Source organism: Oncorhynchus tshawytscha, linkage group LG04, assembly GCF_018296145.1.
Source record: "Oncorhynchus tshawytscha isolate Ot180627B linkage group LG04, Otsh_v2.0, whole genome shotgun sequence".
NCBI classification, from domain to species: domain Eukaryota; kingdom Metazoa; phylum Chordata; class Actinopteri; order Salmoniformes; family Salmonidae; genus Oncorhynchus; species Oncorhynchus tshawytscha.
The window spans coordinates 63,161,214-63,178,072 of NC_056432.1; the positions used below are offsets into that span (position 1 = coordinate 63,161,214).

The 16,859-nt window shown below is 42.7% G+C and overlaps 1 protein-coding gene across 2 annotated transcripts in view; it reads left to right on the top strand.

Moving 5' to 3' along the window:
- Positions 1–3,470: 3,470 nt before the first annotated feature.
- LOC112249165 (copine-7) overlaps positions 3,471–16,859 on the top strand; it is a 43,345-nt gene continuing 29,956 nt past the window's right edge. The window contains exons 1-2 of one of the 2 annotated variants that reach the window (XM_024418867.2): positions 3,471–3,647; positions 5,308–5,942. In XM_024418867.2, coding sequence (XP_024274635.1) covers positions 5,769–5,942 — 174 coding nt within the window. In that variant the 5' untranslated portion in view covers positions 3,471–3,647; positions 5,308–5,768. The remainder of the gene's footprint in view (positions 3,648–5,307; positions 5,943–16,859) is intronic. The other variant, XM_024418866.2, reaches the window with a different exon arrangement.

Consider the following 16,859-nt stretch of genomic DNA (forward strand, 5'->3'; position numbering starts at 1 on the left):
GTAGCAATGTATGCTATAATATCAATTATACAACCAATACACTGTAGCTTTTGACTATGTATAGGAAGGCAGCCTTGAGGTGTGTGGGCTTTACCTTAAAAATGAATGCAGTATCGTGCTTCTACACCTGCATTGCTTGCTGTTTGGGGTTTTAGGCTGGGTTTCTGTACAACACTTTGTAACATCAGCTGAAGAATTGCTTTATACATTTGATTTGATATCAAATTGAATGTATTCTGCTCTTGTATGATGTCATGTCTCTTGATTTGCTCAGCAGTGTTCATGGGAGGAGGCGGGGAGGGCAGTGGAAGTATTACGCAACGTCACATTTCCTCTGCTCCTGCACACTCTGTCAGCCATGACAACCTCTGACCTGAGCAGAATAAAAGATCAGGTGAGAACCGCACAAGATTCTGTCTCCACCAGGTGTGCTTTAATGTCTTCTGTTCTGATTATTTACTTCAGATTGTGCTGCTGGTTGTTTATTCATGTTCTGACTGACTTTTTGAGTGTTTAAACTGTAAGATTATACAATCTGTTCAATGTAGCTTTGACTTAGTCTTTCCCAAAACATAATTTATTAGTGTTTATTTCTTGAATGTTCTCCCCTAGGCCTGTATCATGGCCTTAGGATCCAACAGGAATCAATTGAAAGGTTTATGACTGACAACTTTCATATTAGGTCACTCAATGGATAGTGTTGAGGTAAGAGGATAGGCTTCGTTTCTAATTCACTGAGCCATATTTAGATCAACTAGATCATGTTAAAACAAAAGCACACCAAATAGATTAAGTGGAAATTAGAGCAACCATAGCCAGTATGGGAGCCTCTAGAATCAATGAAGTAGTGGGAGTTTGCCCAAAAACCTACATGTAAGTCAATGTGTCTAAGAATATCTTAACACAGGGGACCTGCTGGGTGGAGGATTACATATGAAGTTACACAAACTCCTCACCAGTGCCTGCACAAATTCCATTTTCATGTTTTCCATTATTTTTGTTACCTGAATGGCTGGAATCATTAAAGTTGGTTGGTATGTAGTTCTCGTAATCAAAATTATTTTCTGTTATGTTGAAAGCAAGCAATCAATTTTTACGGGAAAACATTTGAACTACACAACATCATAATGTCTGTCTGGGAGCTGGAGTGGTATAAACAGCTAGATAGCTAGAGGACTCTTGATAAATATATGCATAAGTACACAGGAAGTCCAGAGGGAGAGGCTTTAGTGTTGGCACAGCGGCAACAGATGGTTCTGCTTAAGAGCTACAGCATAATGGAGCTCAGGTGTATGGCCCAGGGCACTGTTGGGTCCTACTTGCAATGAATTCCCATCGAGTTCGAGACACAGGAGGTGAGAATCTAAGATGATAAGGCAACCATTCTTTAGGCTACAACTGCAGTTAACCCTCTTGCTACCGTGGCATCAAACCCCTGTCGTTGCCATATTAATTATTGTACTCGTGAGCTTATGCACATTTACTAATAAGAATTATAACATGCAGGAAATAAGTTGATCACCATCAGAAGGTCATAGGTCAATGGAACAGCACTATCTCTGTTTTATAGAGACAAAAAGCCTTGGAAGGGAGGATGTTTCCTGCTGCAGGGTTTGTTGATGTGATCATGATGAGGGACAAACAGCCCAGTAAAGCGAATAATTAAAATAGAGCCAAACGTTTAGTCGAGTGCTGTTTGAATAAGTAGCTCTCTGCCCAATGCTGATTAGCCTCCCTATTCGCTGCCAATAGTCTTTACGGAGGCCTAGTTTTTATAAGGAGCAAGACCCCAAATGCGTACCTGTGGAGTGCTCCTTGACTGACCACCGGTCAAGGAGGTGAAATCAACAACAGAGGCCATAGGATGTATTATCACCAATGATGTTGTATCCTCGTTAGAGAACATTTGGAGAGGAATTGCTAAGTCAGACATTTTCTCTGCATCCCAGAATAGGCTTCACGCAGGCATATAGTGCACTTTAATTCTTTTACCCAGCCTATTGTCATCCAAGTGGGAAGGCAGAAAGGATATGTGCTGTAGGTGGGACCCCCACCACTTATAATTGCTACAGTTAAGTGCTTTGAGAGGGAAATGTACACCTCTGAACACACTTCATTGTCAGCTGTAAAGCTATCATGTTATATAATTTTTAGCGAGTTCACAAAAACGATATGGGCCTTGTGGGTGGGCTGAAAAAGGCTTCATATGAAGAGAACAGAGTGTATGTGTGTGTGTCAAATTATTTTAAAACCTGCCCAACACTTGTAGATATTCAGATCATTATAGCATTAGCTATAGCCCTTTTATTGGTATTAAATAGTCTAAAACGTGTGTGTGTGTGTGTGAGAGAGAGAGAGAGAGAGAGAGAGAGAGAGAGAGAGAGAGAGAGAGAGAGAGAGAGAGAGAGAGAGAGAGAGAGAGAGAGAGAGAGAGAGAGAGAGAGAGAGAGAGAGAGAGAGAGAGAGAGAGAGAGAGAGAGAGAGAGAGAGAGAGAGAGAGAGAGAGAGAGAGAGAGAGAGAGAGAGAGAGAGAGAGAGAGAGAGAGAGAGAGAGAGAGAGAGAGAGAGAGAGAGAGAGAGAGATTTCCTGTTATTTACAAGAGTAGCACTGTCTGCGATTAATCTCCATTGTTTCTCCATTAGAGCTCAGTGTCACTTAGGATCCTTAGCTGTCTGGCCAGCCACATCAGGGCGTTCACACACAACATGTTGTGCCATCACCTGAGGATCTGTCTAATTCAATATCTGCTGTTTGACTGTCAAGTGTCTCTTCCTGTGTTTCCTGGGGTTGTAATTAATTGAGCTCTGTGAAAGACAGCAGTCCTTTCAATGATACTAAATGTCATATCTAGCCACTGGGTGTAATGTAGTTACATTGTGTCATACTAATAGGCCTATTACTGGAGGGAGAGACTATGTATCTCTTACTTGATGTAATTGAGTGAATATTTCTGGGTGGATTGCAGACACTTATTTTGCCTTTGAGCTGAGCAGATATGATCTGGCAACAAGGTACTATCTTGCAGTGTTTGATATGCAGCGACAAGCCAGTAATACAAATGCAAGCCCATTGGAATTTCTTGTGGGGGGGAAAGCCTCACATTGTATGTGGACAGTATAATATGTAGCCCATTAGTGTTGAGGAAAACAACATTTGTGGTTGTATATTTGTAATCTGTATGCTTTTAATTGTCTGTTGGTCACTGTATTTTATTTGATCAATAGCAGATTAAATCAAAAGGATAATCAACAAATGCATAAATGCTCTGGTGGTCAATTTTAGCTAAGGCTCATGTGAAAATGAGCAGAAAGGTGAGATGATTAGTGTGGAACAGCCGCCAAGAGAGTGTTCTTGTATCGCTATTGTGAACCGCTGTCGCACCTCTACGTCTCCCCCTAGCGGATTCTGGTGACATTGCGAGCTTTATCGGTGTCGTTTGGCAGATCCACTCCCTCGCTCTGCTGTCACACACCCCTTGCTTCTACCACTTTCCCTCCACTGTTCCTGAGTTTCGGAAAATCAAGCAGTGTGTTGAAGGAAAGGTAACAACAAGTGTAAGTTCAGGGACCACGTCAGGTAGGAACAAGCAGCAAGTGTTTGGATGTATTATTTTGAAGCATGTGATGCAAGTTTCTGAATGATTGAGGTAATCGAACAAAATAATGTTATTGCAGAGTATTTTTGGAATAGTATACGCTCATGTTGTATTGTTATATCATTCATTGTGAAATGCTTGGATTCATTTAGAGGTTGTGGAGCTGCATTGATAAACGACCAGTTAAGCCAGTAATGTAGATCAGTTTATATATATTAGGTGACGATAATTGAATGAATAAGGCAGTCGCGCTTCTCTCTTTCACCCTCAACAAATCATGCTATAGTTATCGTAGGAAATAATTTAGGTTGAGACCAAAGTTGAGAACAAAATCTGTATGAGTTGCTTAGTTGGATAGAAGTCATGTCAATTACAATTGGACAAGTCTTGAGTAGTCATTTACCAAGCTTAGCTGTCTATAACTGACTCTCTACCAGATATAAGACAGATATATACTAGATAGACACAGTAGATATGAAATTCACGTGCTACGCCCGGTTTAACATGACCAGGGAGGGGTGTGTGCCCATGCAGTTGTTGTTTCATTGGTCAGACAACAGGCTGGAGACATATTGCTGTTCAATAATAGGTTATGAGAATCTCATCTCCACATTTGTTTTTTTATCTGTAACATTTATAGATCAGCACTCTTATTTTTGGCATTTATGTTCCACCATCATATTATATGTCATTGCAATATATTACAAAAAATATTATAAGAACATGGAACCAACTGAACGTTACAAGTGTTGGGCAGATTATTTCGAACTAATTACAACTCCCGGTTATTGGTTGTTTTATAGTAGCCAATAATCTCAATATGTGTTCTATTTTATGAGTCATATGAGCCCTTATCATTTGTTCTTATTGTTTCTAACTACCTCGTCAAACACTTATGATTGCTGCCAAGGGCGCCTGATCTAATGTAACATAATTGCTTCAACCGAGCCTCACCCCACTGGAGAGCAGCAGCTGAATGACTGAAGGTCGCTGTCCATTAGCGGTGGTGCTGAAATAGGGCAATGTGGACTCTTGCGCCTGGGCAGGCTTTGTCAATATTATAATTTTTTACTGAGTAGTAATTCACCTGTTATTATTCAATCACCTTCATAGCCTACCTCATATGCAAACTTCTTCTGGTCAGAACTTGGATTCTGCTACTATTTATTTGAGTATCTGTAATATGCTCCTTTAAGATTAGGATGATGGTAAGGTTCAATAACATGTTGTTTGTGGATATATGCTATTTTGCAGATATTTAAAAGCCCAGTGCAGTCAAAAACGTGATTTCCCTGTGTTTTATATATATATTCACACTATGTTGGAATAATACTGTGACATTTTGCAAATGATTATGCCATTTTAGTACAAGAGCTGTTTGACAAGACCGCCTGAAATGTCAACCTGTTTTGTTGGGATTGAGTTTTGGCCTGCCTGGTTTCATCACCAGGCGGTAATTAGCCCAATAAGAAAGACAGTTCCAAACCTCTTTGCCAATAATAATCTAGTTTTCAGTTTTCCCCATTCAGACCACTCCCTGACAGTCCTAGCAAAATTATTTCTTGAGAAATTGCTCTTTGTTAAAAAAGTACTTTTGACCATTTTAATTGAAAACAATCACAGTAAGGTACTTTATTGTTAGTCAGAAATGATTTGATAATGAGATAAAAACAGCTGCATTGGACCTTTAATTTGTGTTTTCTTTACATAGGTACAGTACCTGTGTGGAGTTTGAAGAGAAGGATGATTGGGAGCACACACTTTTTTAACCCAGTTGTGATGCTCATGGACAACTTTTTCATGAAGAACACATGAAAACACACTTTGGCTGGTCCTGAATCGTAAATGACTCTCCACAGCTTTCTGGTCATCTAATCACGACTCCCCAACCTCCATCCAGCTCGGCCCACCCTGTCTGTTATCTCTGCAGACATTAAAGGACACCTGTCTTCATCTCAAATACAGACCTCTGCAAGAACTCTTTTCCCTTTTGTAACATTCACTACCAAGTCCAAGGATCCATTCTTCTATGTATCTAACTCTGTGAGATTTCAGTGCCTCGCTCGGTTTGATTCCCTTAGCCGTCCCTAGTAGTTCCCATTACTCTGAGCTCTCGGCAGCACCCACCCTCTCTTGCTCCTTACTGGTTGACTCCTTTGGTCCTGAGCCAGGATGAATGATGTCCAGGATGCTACCTCTCCAGGGGCCGCTCTAGGTGGCCCTGTCGCCTGCGTCTCCAAAGTGGAGCTGCGCGTCGCCTGCAAGGCCCTGCTGGACCGAGACACACTGAACAAGTCTGACCCATGTGTCATACTCATGGTGCAGAACCAGGGACAGTGGACAGAGGTGAGTACCCCCCATCCCCTGTATGTCCCCAACCTACTGGCCTGGTAAAGTCTTAACTAACATGGTTCGCTCCATAATGTACTGATTGTATGAACAATAAGCAATGGATGTTGATGCTAAAACAACTAAGCCTGTGAAGCGCAAACGCCAGTAATGAGCTGCATAAGTATCTCTATGATGTTGACATGTAACATTGGGTAGTATGACCCCAGTTTATTAAAATAACAATGATTCCGTGTCTGACAGAGTTGGATAGCATGAGGTGAACCAGAGTGAGTGCTTGTTTCTACTGAATGGAAGGCATTGTCACCTAGCAGGATATAGCCGGCACAGTGGGAGGGGCAGCCTCTCTCCCCGCCCTCCATTTCTCCATATCAAAGCTGAGCCATATTTAGAGAAAAAAAGTATTATCTGGAACGGCAGCTTGAAGACAGGAGTGAGATTTAAGGAGGGAGCTGTTTGTGTGAACGTGTCAGACTGAAGGATGAAATCTTAATCCTGCTCCCATTATCCCAACAGCTGGGCAGTGCACCAGATCACAGAGAACAAAGTAGAGCCAGGGAGAAGTGACATATCTGGTGCTGGCTTGGTGGTATTGTTGCCATCTTCTTTTCTTTTGAAATTTATTCTGATTTATAGAGTAGCTACCTGAAAATGAATTGAAATTCTCAAACAGATCACCGAGAACATTGTTCATAGGAGGAGGGACGGGGACAGGAAATCTTATTTTCCTTTTCACGCTTCTTCCTCTACTCTCCGTATCTCTTTCTCACTATCTCATTCTAAGTTGCGGGTCATAGTTTCTTGTCTGCCTTGGAATTACACTGGTACTCTATCTGTAATATGAGCTGGGGGTGTGTGAGTTATGAATAGCATATTTCCCATGATGCAGTATATCCACTATATATGACTGATATTCTGTATATCTATAAGGCAGTTCGAATAAAGGTGGTGGCCAAAGAAATCCATCCATCTTTGTTCCTTCAGCCCATTGCGTTCCCATTTGAGATGGGATGATTTGAGATGGGATTCCAGCCTGGCACTGTTCCAGCCTGGTACTATTTTGAACAGAAATACAATGGTTCATTGGATCAGTCTAAAACGTTGCCATCTCAGTCCAAAACTCAGTCATACACTGCTGCCAGAATCTAAACTGTGCCTAGATTCCTAAGTCATATATTGGCCTTTCTCTTGCATTTCAAAGATTGAAAAAATAAAAAAAATCTTTGTATTATATTTGACCAGCTCTAATGTGTTATATTCTCCTACATTAATTTCACATTTCCACAAATTTCAAAGTGTTTCCTTTCAAATGGTATCAAGAATATGCATATCCTTGCTTCAGGTCCTGAGCTACAGGCAGTTAGATTTGGGTATGTCATTTTAGGCAAAAAAAATGTTTAAAAAGGGTCCGATCCTTAAGAGGGAAGCCCTGCTCTTCCATAACATAGACTGACCAGGTGAATCCAGGTGAAAGCAATGATCCCTTATTGATGTCACTCGTTAAATCCACTTCAATCAGTGTAGATGAAGGGGAGGAGACGGGTTAAAGACAATTGAGACATGGATTGTGTATGTGTGCCATTCAGAGGGTGAATGGGCAAGACAAAATATTTAAGTGCCTTTGAACGGGGTATGGAACTGCAATGCTGCTGGGTTTTTTACGCTCAACAGTTGCCCGTGTGCATCAAGAATGGTCCACCACCCCAAAGGACATCCAGCCAACTTAACACAACTTTGGGAAGCATTGGAGTCAACATGGGCCAACATCCCTGTGAATTTGATTTATTTATTTAACCAAGGTCTCTTTTAAAGATGACATAAATGACAGAAAATAGACATGAATATAAAGACAAAATGCAGAAAGAAAAACCCAGTGATAAAAAACAAACACATACATCAGTAATACGGTCCTCAATCAGCTTTCTGAATCGCCCTAGAGGCACCAAAACATCACATTCATCAAAAATCAAATCAAATCAAATCAAATCAAATTTTACTTGTCACATACACATGGTTAGCAGATGTTAATGCGAGTGTAGCGAAATGCTTGTGCTTCTAGTTCCGACAATGCAGTAATAACCAACAAGTAATCTAACTAACAATTCCAAAACTACTGTCTTATACACAGTGTAAGGGGATAAAGAATATGTACATAAGGATACAGTGCCTTGCGAAAGTATTCGGCCCCCTTGAACTTTGCGACCTTTTGCCACATTTCAGGCTTCAAACATAAAGATATAAAACTGTATTTTTTTGTGAAGAATCAACAACAAGTGGGACACAATCATGAAGTGGAACGACATTTATTGGATATTTCAAACTTTTTTAACAAATCAAAAACTGAAAAATTGGGCGTGCAAAATTATTCAGCCCCTTTACTTTCAGTGCAGCAAACTCTCTCCAGAAGTTCAGTGAGGATCTCTGAATGATCCAATGTTGACCTAAATGACTAATGATGATAAATACAATCCACCTGTGTGTAATCAAGTCTCCGTATAAATGCACCTGCACTGTGATAGTCTCAGAGGTCCGTTAAAAGCGCAGAGAGCATCATGAAGAACAAGGAACACACCAGGCAGGTCCGAGATAGAGGAGCACTGTGCAAGCGATAATATTGAAATGGAAGGAGTATCAGACCACTGCAAATCTACCAAGACCTGGCCGTCCCTCTAAACTTTCAGCTCATACAAGGAGAAGACTGATCAGGGATGCAGCCAAGAGGCCCATGATCACTCTGGATGAACTGCAGAGATCTACAGCTGAGGTGGGAGACTCTGTCCATAGGACAACAATCAGTCGTATATTGCACAAATCTGGCCTTTATGGAAGAGTGGCAAGAAGAAAGCCATTTCTTAAAGATATCCATAAAAAGTGTCGTTTAAAGTTTGCCACAAGCCACCTGGGAGACACACCAAACATGTGGAAGAAGGTGCTCTGGTCAGATGAAACCAAAATTGAACTTTTTGGCAACAATGCAAAACGTTATGTTTGGCGTAAAAGCAACACAGCTCATCACCCTGAACACAACATCCCCACTGTCAAACATGGTGGTGGCAGCATCATGGTTTGGGCCTGCTTTTCTTCAGCAGGGACAGGGAAGATGGTTAAAATTGATGGGAAGATGGATGGAGCCAAATACAGGACCATTCTGGAAGAAAACCTGATGGAGTCTGCAAAAGACCTGAGACTGGGACGGAGATTTGTCTTCCAACAAGACAATGATCCAAAACATAAAGCAAAATCTACAATGGAATGGTTCAAAAATAAACATATCCAGGTGTTAGAATGGCCAAGTCAAAGTCCAGACCTGAATCCAATCGAGAATCTGTGGAAAGAACTGAAAACTGCTGTTCACAAATGCTCTCCATCCAACCTCACTGAGCTCGAGCTGTTTTGCAAGGAGGAATTGGAAAAAATGTCAGTCTCTCGATGTGCAAAACTGATAGAGACATACCCCAAGTGACTTACAGCTGTAATCGCAGCAAAAGTGGCGCTACAAAGTATTAACTTAAGGGGGCTGAATAATTTTGCACGCCCAATTTTTCAGTTTTTGATTTGTTAAAAAAGTTTGAAACATCCAATAAATGTCGTTCCACTTCATGATTGTGTCCCACTTGTTGTTGATTCTTCACAAAAAAATACAGTTTTATATCTTTATGTTTGAAGCCTGAAATGTGGCAAAAGGTCGCAAAGTTCAAGGGGGCCGAATACTTTCACAAGGCACTGTATATGAATGAGTGATGGTACAGAGGAGCATAGGCAAGATACAGTAGATGGTATCGAGTACAGTATATACATATGAGATGAGTATGTAAACAAAGTGGCATAGTTAAAGTGGCTAGTGATACATGTATTACATAAGGATGCAGTTGATGATATAGAGTACAGTATATACGTATGCATATGAGATGAATAATGTAGGGTAAGTAACATTATATAAGGTAGCATTGTTTAAAGTGGCTAGTGATATATTTACATTTCCCATCAATTCCCATTATTAAAGTGGCTGGAGTTGAGTCAGTGTCAGTGTCAGTGTGTTGGCAGCAGCCACTCAATGTTAGTGGTGGCTGTTTAACAGTCTGATGGCCTTGAGATAGAAGCTGTTTTTCAGTCTCTCGGTCCCAGCTTTGATGCACCTGTACTGACCTCGCCTTCTGGATGATAGCGGGGTGAACAGGCAGTGGCTCGGGTGGTTGATGTCCTTGATGATCTTTATGGCCTTCCTGTAACATCGGGTGGTGTAGGTGTCCTGGAGGGCAGGTAGTTTGCCCCCGGTGATGCGTTGTGCAGACCTCACTACCCTCTGGAGAGCCTTACGGTTGTGGGCGGAGCAGTTGCCGTACCAGGCGGTGATACAGCCCGCCAGGATGCTCTCGATTGTGCATCTGTAGAAGTTTGTGAGTGCTTTTGGTGACAAGCCGAATTTCTTCAGCCTCCTGAGGTTGAAGAGGCGCTGCTGCGCCTTCTTCACGATGCTGTCTGTGTGAGTGGACCAATTCAGTTTGTCTGTGATGTGTATGCCGAGGAACTTAAAACTTGCTACCCTCTCCACTACTGTTCCATCGATGTGGATAGGGGGTGTTCCCTCTGCTGTTTCCTGAAGTCCACAATCATCTCCTTAGTTTTGTTGACGTTGAGTGTGAGGTTATTTTCCTGACACCACACTCCGAGGGCCCTCACCTCCTCCCTGTAGGCCGTCTCGTCGTTGTTGGTAATCAAGCCTACCACTGTTGTGTCGTCCGCAAACTTGATGATTGAGTTGGAGGCGCGCGTGGCCACGCAGTTGTGGGTGAACAGGGAGTACAGGAGAGGGCTCAGAACGCACCCTTGTGGGGCCCCAGTGTTGAGGATCAGCGGGGTGGAGATGTTGTTGCCTACCCTCACCACCTGGGGGCAGCCCGTCAGGAAGTCTAGTACCCAGTTGCACAGGGCGGGGTCGAGACCCAGGGTCTTGAGCTTGATGACGAGCTTGGAGGGTACTATGGTGTTGAATGCCGAGCTGTAGTCGATGAACAGCATTCTCACATAGGTATTCCTCTTGTCCAGATGGGTTAGGGCAGTGTGCAGTGTGGTTGAGATTGCATCGTCTGTGGACCTATTTGGGCGGTAAGCAAATTGGAGTGGGTCTAGGGTGTCAGGTAGGGTGGAGGTGATATGGTCCTTGACTAGTCTCTCAAAGCACTTCATGATGACGGAAGTGAGTGCTACGGGCGGTAGTCGTTTAGCTCAGTTACCTTAGCTTTCTTGGGAACAGGAACAATGGTGGCCCTCTTGAAGCATGTGGGAACAGCAGACTGGTATAGGGATTGATTGAATATGTCCGTAAACACACCGGCCAGCTGTTCTGCGCATGCTCTGAGGGCGCGGCTGGGGATGCCGTCTGGGCCTGCAGCCTTGCGAGGGTTAACACGTTTAAATGTCTTACTCACCTCAGCTGCAGTGAAGGAGAGTCCGCATGTTTTCGTTGCAGGCCGTGTCAGTGGCACTGTATTGTCCTCAAAGCGGGCAAAAAAGTTATTTAGTCTGCCTGGGAGCAAGACATCCTGGTCCGTGACTGGGCTGGATTTCTTCTTGTAGTCCGTGATTGACTGTAGACCCTGCCACATGCCTCTTGTGTCTGAGCCGTTGAATTGAGATTCTACTTTGTCTCTGTACTGACGCTTAGCTTGTTTGATAGCCTTGCGGAGGGAATAGCTGCACTGTTTGTATTCGGTCATGTTACCAGTCACCTTGCCCTGATTAAAAGCAGTGGTTCGCACTTTCAGTTTCACGCGAATGCTGCCATCAATCCACGGTTTCTGGTTAAGGAATGTTTTAGTCGTTGCTATGGGAACGACATCTTCAACGCACATTCTAATGAACTCGCACACCGAATCAGCGTATTCGTCAGTAATACCGTCCTCAATCAGCTTTCTGAATCGCCCTAGAGGCACCAAAACATCACATTCATCAGTAATACGGTCCTCAGTCAGCTTTCTGAATCGCCCTAGAGGCACCAAAACATCACATTCATCAGTAATACGGTCCTCAATCAGCTTTCTGAATCGCCCTAGAGGCACCAAAACATCACATTCATCAGTAATACGGTCCTCAATCAGCTTTCTGAATCGCCCTAGAGGCACCAAAACATCACATTCATCAGTAATACGGTCCTCAATCAGCTTTCTGAATCGCCCTAGAGGCACCAAAACATCACATTCATCAGTAATACGGTCCTCAATCAGCTTTCTGAATCGCCCTAGAGGCACCAAAACATCACATTCATCAGTAATACGGTCCTCAATCAGCTTTCTGAATCGCCCCAGAGGCACCAAAACATCACATTTAACAACATTTTAAAGATTGTTCCACAAATAAGGTGCAAGAAAACTAAAAGCTGATTTAGCTAAGTCAGTAGAGACCAAAAACATTTCAAGAGTAAACCAGAGAAACCTTGTAGAGTCCATGCCCTGACGAATTGAGGCTGTTCTGAGGGCAGAAGGGGGTGCAACTCAATATCAGCAAGGTATTCTTAATGTTCCTCATTTTTGTGTACACTCAGTGTATGTTGCAATTAAGCCCCAATGTTTTCGCCTCTCCTCCAGGCATTGCCAGATAATGATTAACAGTGACAATGCCAAATCGTAGTGTGTTGAGATGGGAAGCATTTATTGAGGCCCAGTTAATGTTTATGAATGAGAAATGTGTTCCGAGGCTTTGGCAATAATGACGCTTGGCTGATAGTGTTGAGCACACACTAATCAATTTGTCGCTATGGTAATGCAATAAAACAACATTTCATGAGGAAATTAACCTGGGTTCTCTGCAAGCTGAGCATTTGAGTAGTTTACATAACTCCCCTAAATTCAGCTTGAGCATTAGGAGGTGATATAATTGATACAACCTAATGCTCCGAATAACCATATCATCCATGTCAGTGGAGAATGCATCTCAAATGGGAACGCAATGGGCTGAAGGTGGGCTGAAGGAACAAAGATGGATTTCTTTGGCAACCTTCTATAATTCAAACTGCCTTATAGATATACAGAATATCAGTCATATATGGCGGACTTCAAATGACTGAATTCGGCTATTTCAGAGGTATAAAATCATGCACACAGCCATGCAATCTCCATAGACAAACATTGGCAGTACAATGGCCTTACTGAAGAGCTCAGTGACATTCAACGTGGCACAGTCATAGGATGCCACCTTTCCAACAGTCAGTTCGTCAAATTTCTGCCCTGCTAGAGCTGTCCCGGTCAACTGTAAGTGCTGTTATTGTGAAGTGGAAACTTCTAGGAGCAACAACAGCTCAGCCACGATTTGGTAGGCCATACAAGCTCACAGAACGGGACCTTCAAGTGCTGAAGCGTGTAAAGATCGTCTGTCCTCGGTTGACACACTCACTACCAAGTTTCAAACTGCCTCTGGAAGTAACGTCAGTACAATAACTGTTCTCTGGGAGCGTCATGAAATGGGTTTCCATAGCTGAGCAGCCGCACACAAGCGTAAGATCACCATGTGCAATGCCAGCGTAGGCTGGAGTGGTGTAGAGCTCGTCGCCATTGGACTCTAGAGCAGTGGAAACACGTTCCCTGGAGTGATGAATCACGCTTCACCATCTGGCAGTACGATGGACAAATCTGGATTTGGCAGATGCCAGGAGAAAGCTACCTTACCGAATGCATAGCGTCAACTGTAAAGTTTGGTGGGGGAGGAATAATGGTCTGTTTTTCATGGTTCAGGCTAGGTTCTTTAGTCCAGTGAAGGGAAAACTTAATGCTTCAGCATACAATTATATTCAAGACGATTCTCTGCTTCCAACTTTGTGGCAACAGTTTGGGGAAGGCCCTTTCCTGTTTCAGCATGACAATACCCCCATGCACAAAGCGAGGTCCATACAGAAATGGTTTCTCGATATCGGCGGGGAAGAACTTGACTTGCCTGCATAGAGCCCTGACCTCAACCCCATTGAACACCTTTGGGACGAATTGGAATGCCCACTGCGAGCCAGGCCTGATCGCTCAACATCAGTGCCTGACCTCACTAGCAAGTCCCCAACACAATGTTCCAACATCTAGTGGAAAGCCTTCCCAGAAGAGTGGAGGCTGTTATAGCAGCAGTGGGGGGACCAACTCCATATTATGCCAATGATTTTGGAATGAAATGTTCGACGAGCAGGTGTCCACATACACTGCATGACTAAAAGTATCTTAACCAGAAGCGGTGCGTGGGTAAAATCACTGGGGAAGCCAAGGCAGATAAAAATCCTTATTACAACCTGTGCTGTGATAATTGTGTTGTTTTCTCTATAACCTGTTAGTTTGCCTGCCTTGCAACTGTGATATATAGGCCTAAGGCAGACACAATAAGCAAACACAGTGGCAGGACAAATTCAACCACACCTTTGTTTCACCACAAAACCAGAGAGCAACATCTGTCTGGTGAAGTCCACAGAACATATTGCATGTAACAAAAGTTACATGACCTACAGCATGGTCAAGAAAGTTCATGTTTCTGACATTTTCAGACTACTAAACAACTACAATTTAGAACCACAGAGAGGTACTGCAAGTCACAAAGAAAACAGGATCTGCCGCCACTATTCCAGCACCATTTCAACTTCAGCATTTCAACATCATCAAATCACCTATGCATAGTCTAATACAGTGACAACTAAAAGATATCAAAAACTACTGTATTTAGTCCAATCCATGTAAGGTAAGTACATATGATGAGGCTGTCCATGGTTCTGATTTATTTGTGTGTGTGTGTGTGTGAAATTATTTAATGTTGACTAAGTTGTCTATGACTGTCATACAGTACACTCTTATTTTTTTGTTGTCCTAGTCTACCTGGCTAAAATAATTGGCGCTAGCCCAACTTCCTTTCATGGGCAATGTTAGCCTTCTACATTTAGCTACATATTGAACTTCCATCCTCTCAGTCCAGGGGCACATTGTAGTTTATGGTTGGTTCAGAATTGCCTTTATAATCATTGGCCAGTACAGAGAACTAAGTAAAAGCACAAGTCCAAATCCCTATCTCCATCTAATTTAGGAAAGGGGCAATTTTAGCTAGCTAGCTAGCCACCGGAAGACAACAACAAAACGAGATGCAACAATTCAAGTCGTTTCTATAGATGCCGTATTTCTCTATGATAGGACTGAAGCCAAATCCAGACTGGCTTCCCTTGACACTTTATTTTGGTACGCCAGGACCATTCACAGTTGAGCTCAATTCTGATTGGCTATTATTTTATACTTTATACTTTTAGACCAAACGCTTGCTGGTTTCCCTTGAGTTCAATGCTATGGGCGGCAGCAATATCGTACTCTTTATGACCAGACCGCATCAAATAGATGGCCTACACATACAGAGACAGAGGGGCTGTTTCTCTCGCTCTGATGCTTTCTCCGGTGAGATACAGTCAGCCTCTTGCGAATTAAAGGTCAATTATGAAAACACATAGAGACGAAAGATGCATTATTTTATGTTTTTTTCTTGGTAAATGATTTGGGAAAGCCTGGCTTCCCTTGGCATCCATCAATACATGCCACTGATCTTAACCATATCAGTGCTGTTGATATACAGTGGCTGAAGCCACTTCATGGTTTTACTACAGATAGAATTCAGCAAAACAGAGAGCTGTGTCGAGATAGTTGGGCTGGGGAAGAGGCCTTTGAATGAACACTCCCTTGGGATATGATGTCTTGTACTACTCTGTATTTGAGTCTTTGGTGGCCCACTCCTTTGCTCTCATCCATCTGAACAGGGAAGCAACATTGTCATGCAAATAATTTGCTCATCCTGCTGAAGGCTGAGAGAGAACGGGTAGCTAAATCCACACAGATCTCGCTTCTCTCTCTCTCTCCTGCCGAACGAATGCAACACATTATTTATACATTTTATTCAATATTCTGCCCATATGAATGAATGTATATACAATATTCTGCCACCAGCCAGCCGTCGTTCCCCAGCCAATCACGCACATGTGGTGGGTGTGCAGACGAAAGACTTGCCGACAAAGGAAGGCTTCTGCAGCCTTCACTGTAAAATATAACGCGTTGCAGCAGTGCTTCCATGGACACAAGGGATCAAAAAAAACTCATACATTTTTAGTTGAAGATGTGATTATACGTATTTTATAAAAGTTAGGTATCAAGAAATCGACTCACATTTTTCCTCTCTGAATCCCCCTCCACCTGTAGCGGTTTTGCATTCTAGTGTTTGTCACTGATACCACCTTCTCTGTATGAAAATTAGTTAATGAGAGTCCTCTGTTCTCTGTTGGGTAAAAAACATGGTCAAATCATGACATCAGTTATCTTCAGGTCGGGAAGCTCTAGAAAAGATGCCCGAGTTTCCGACTTGGAATTCTGAGTTGGATGACCGTTCAAAAAGATTTATCCCAGTTGTTCACAGTTGTTTTGAACACGGCATTACACCCCTACTCTTACGATAAGTGCCATGGAATTTTTTATGCCCACAGACAGTCAAGACACCCATTTTAAAATCCCATCTGAAAGACCCTACTCAGTGCAATATCCCCTTCACTGCCCTGGGGCATAGATCCCTACAGTGAGGGTGTCATAATACCCATAAAATCTAGCGGTCAAACAGGGAAATGGTTCCAATCATTTTTCCACCATACATTTTTCCCATAGTGAATTTTAGAATAAGGGCTGTGTTTCGTATAGGCTTACCAAATCAAATCAAATCCAAATCAAATTTATTTATATAGCCCTTCGTACATCAGCTGATATCTCAAAGTGCTGTACAGAAACCCAGCCTAAAACCCCAAACAGCAAGCAATCCAGGTGTAGAAGCACGGTGGCTAGGAAAAACTCCCTAGAAAGGCCAAAACCTAGGAAGAAACCTATAGAGGAACCAGGCTATGTGGGGTGGCCAGTCCTCTTCTGGCTGTGCCGG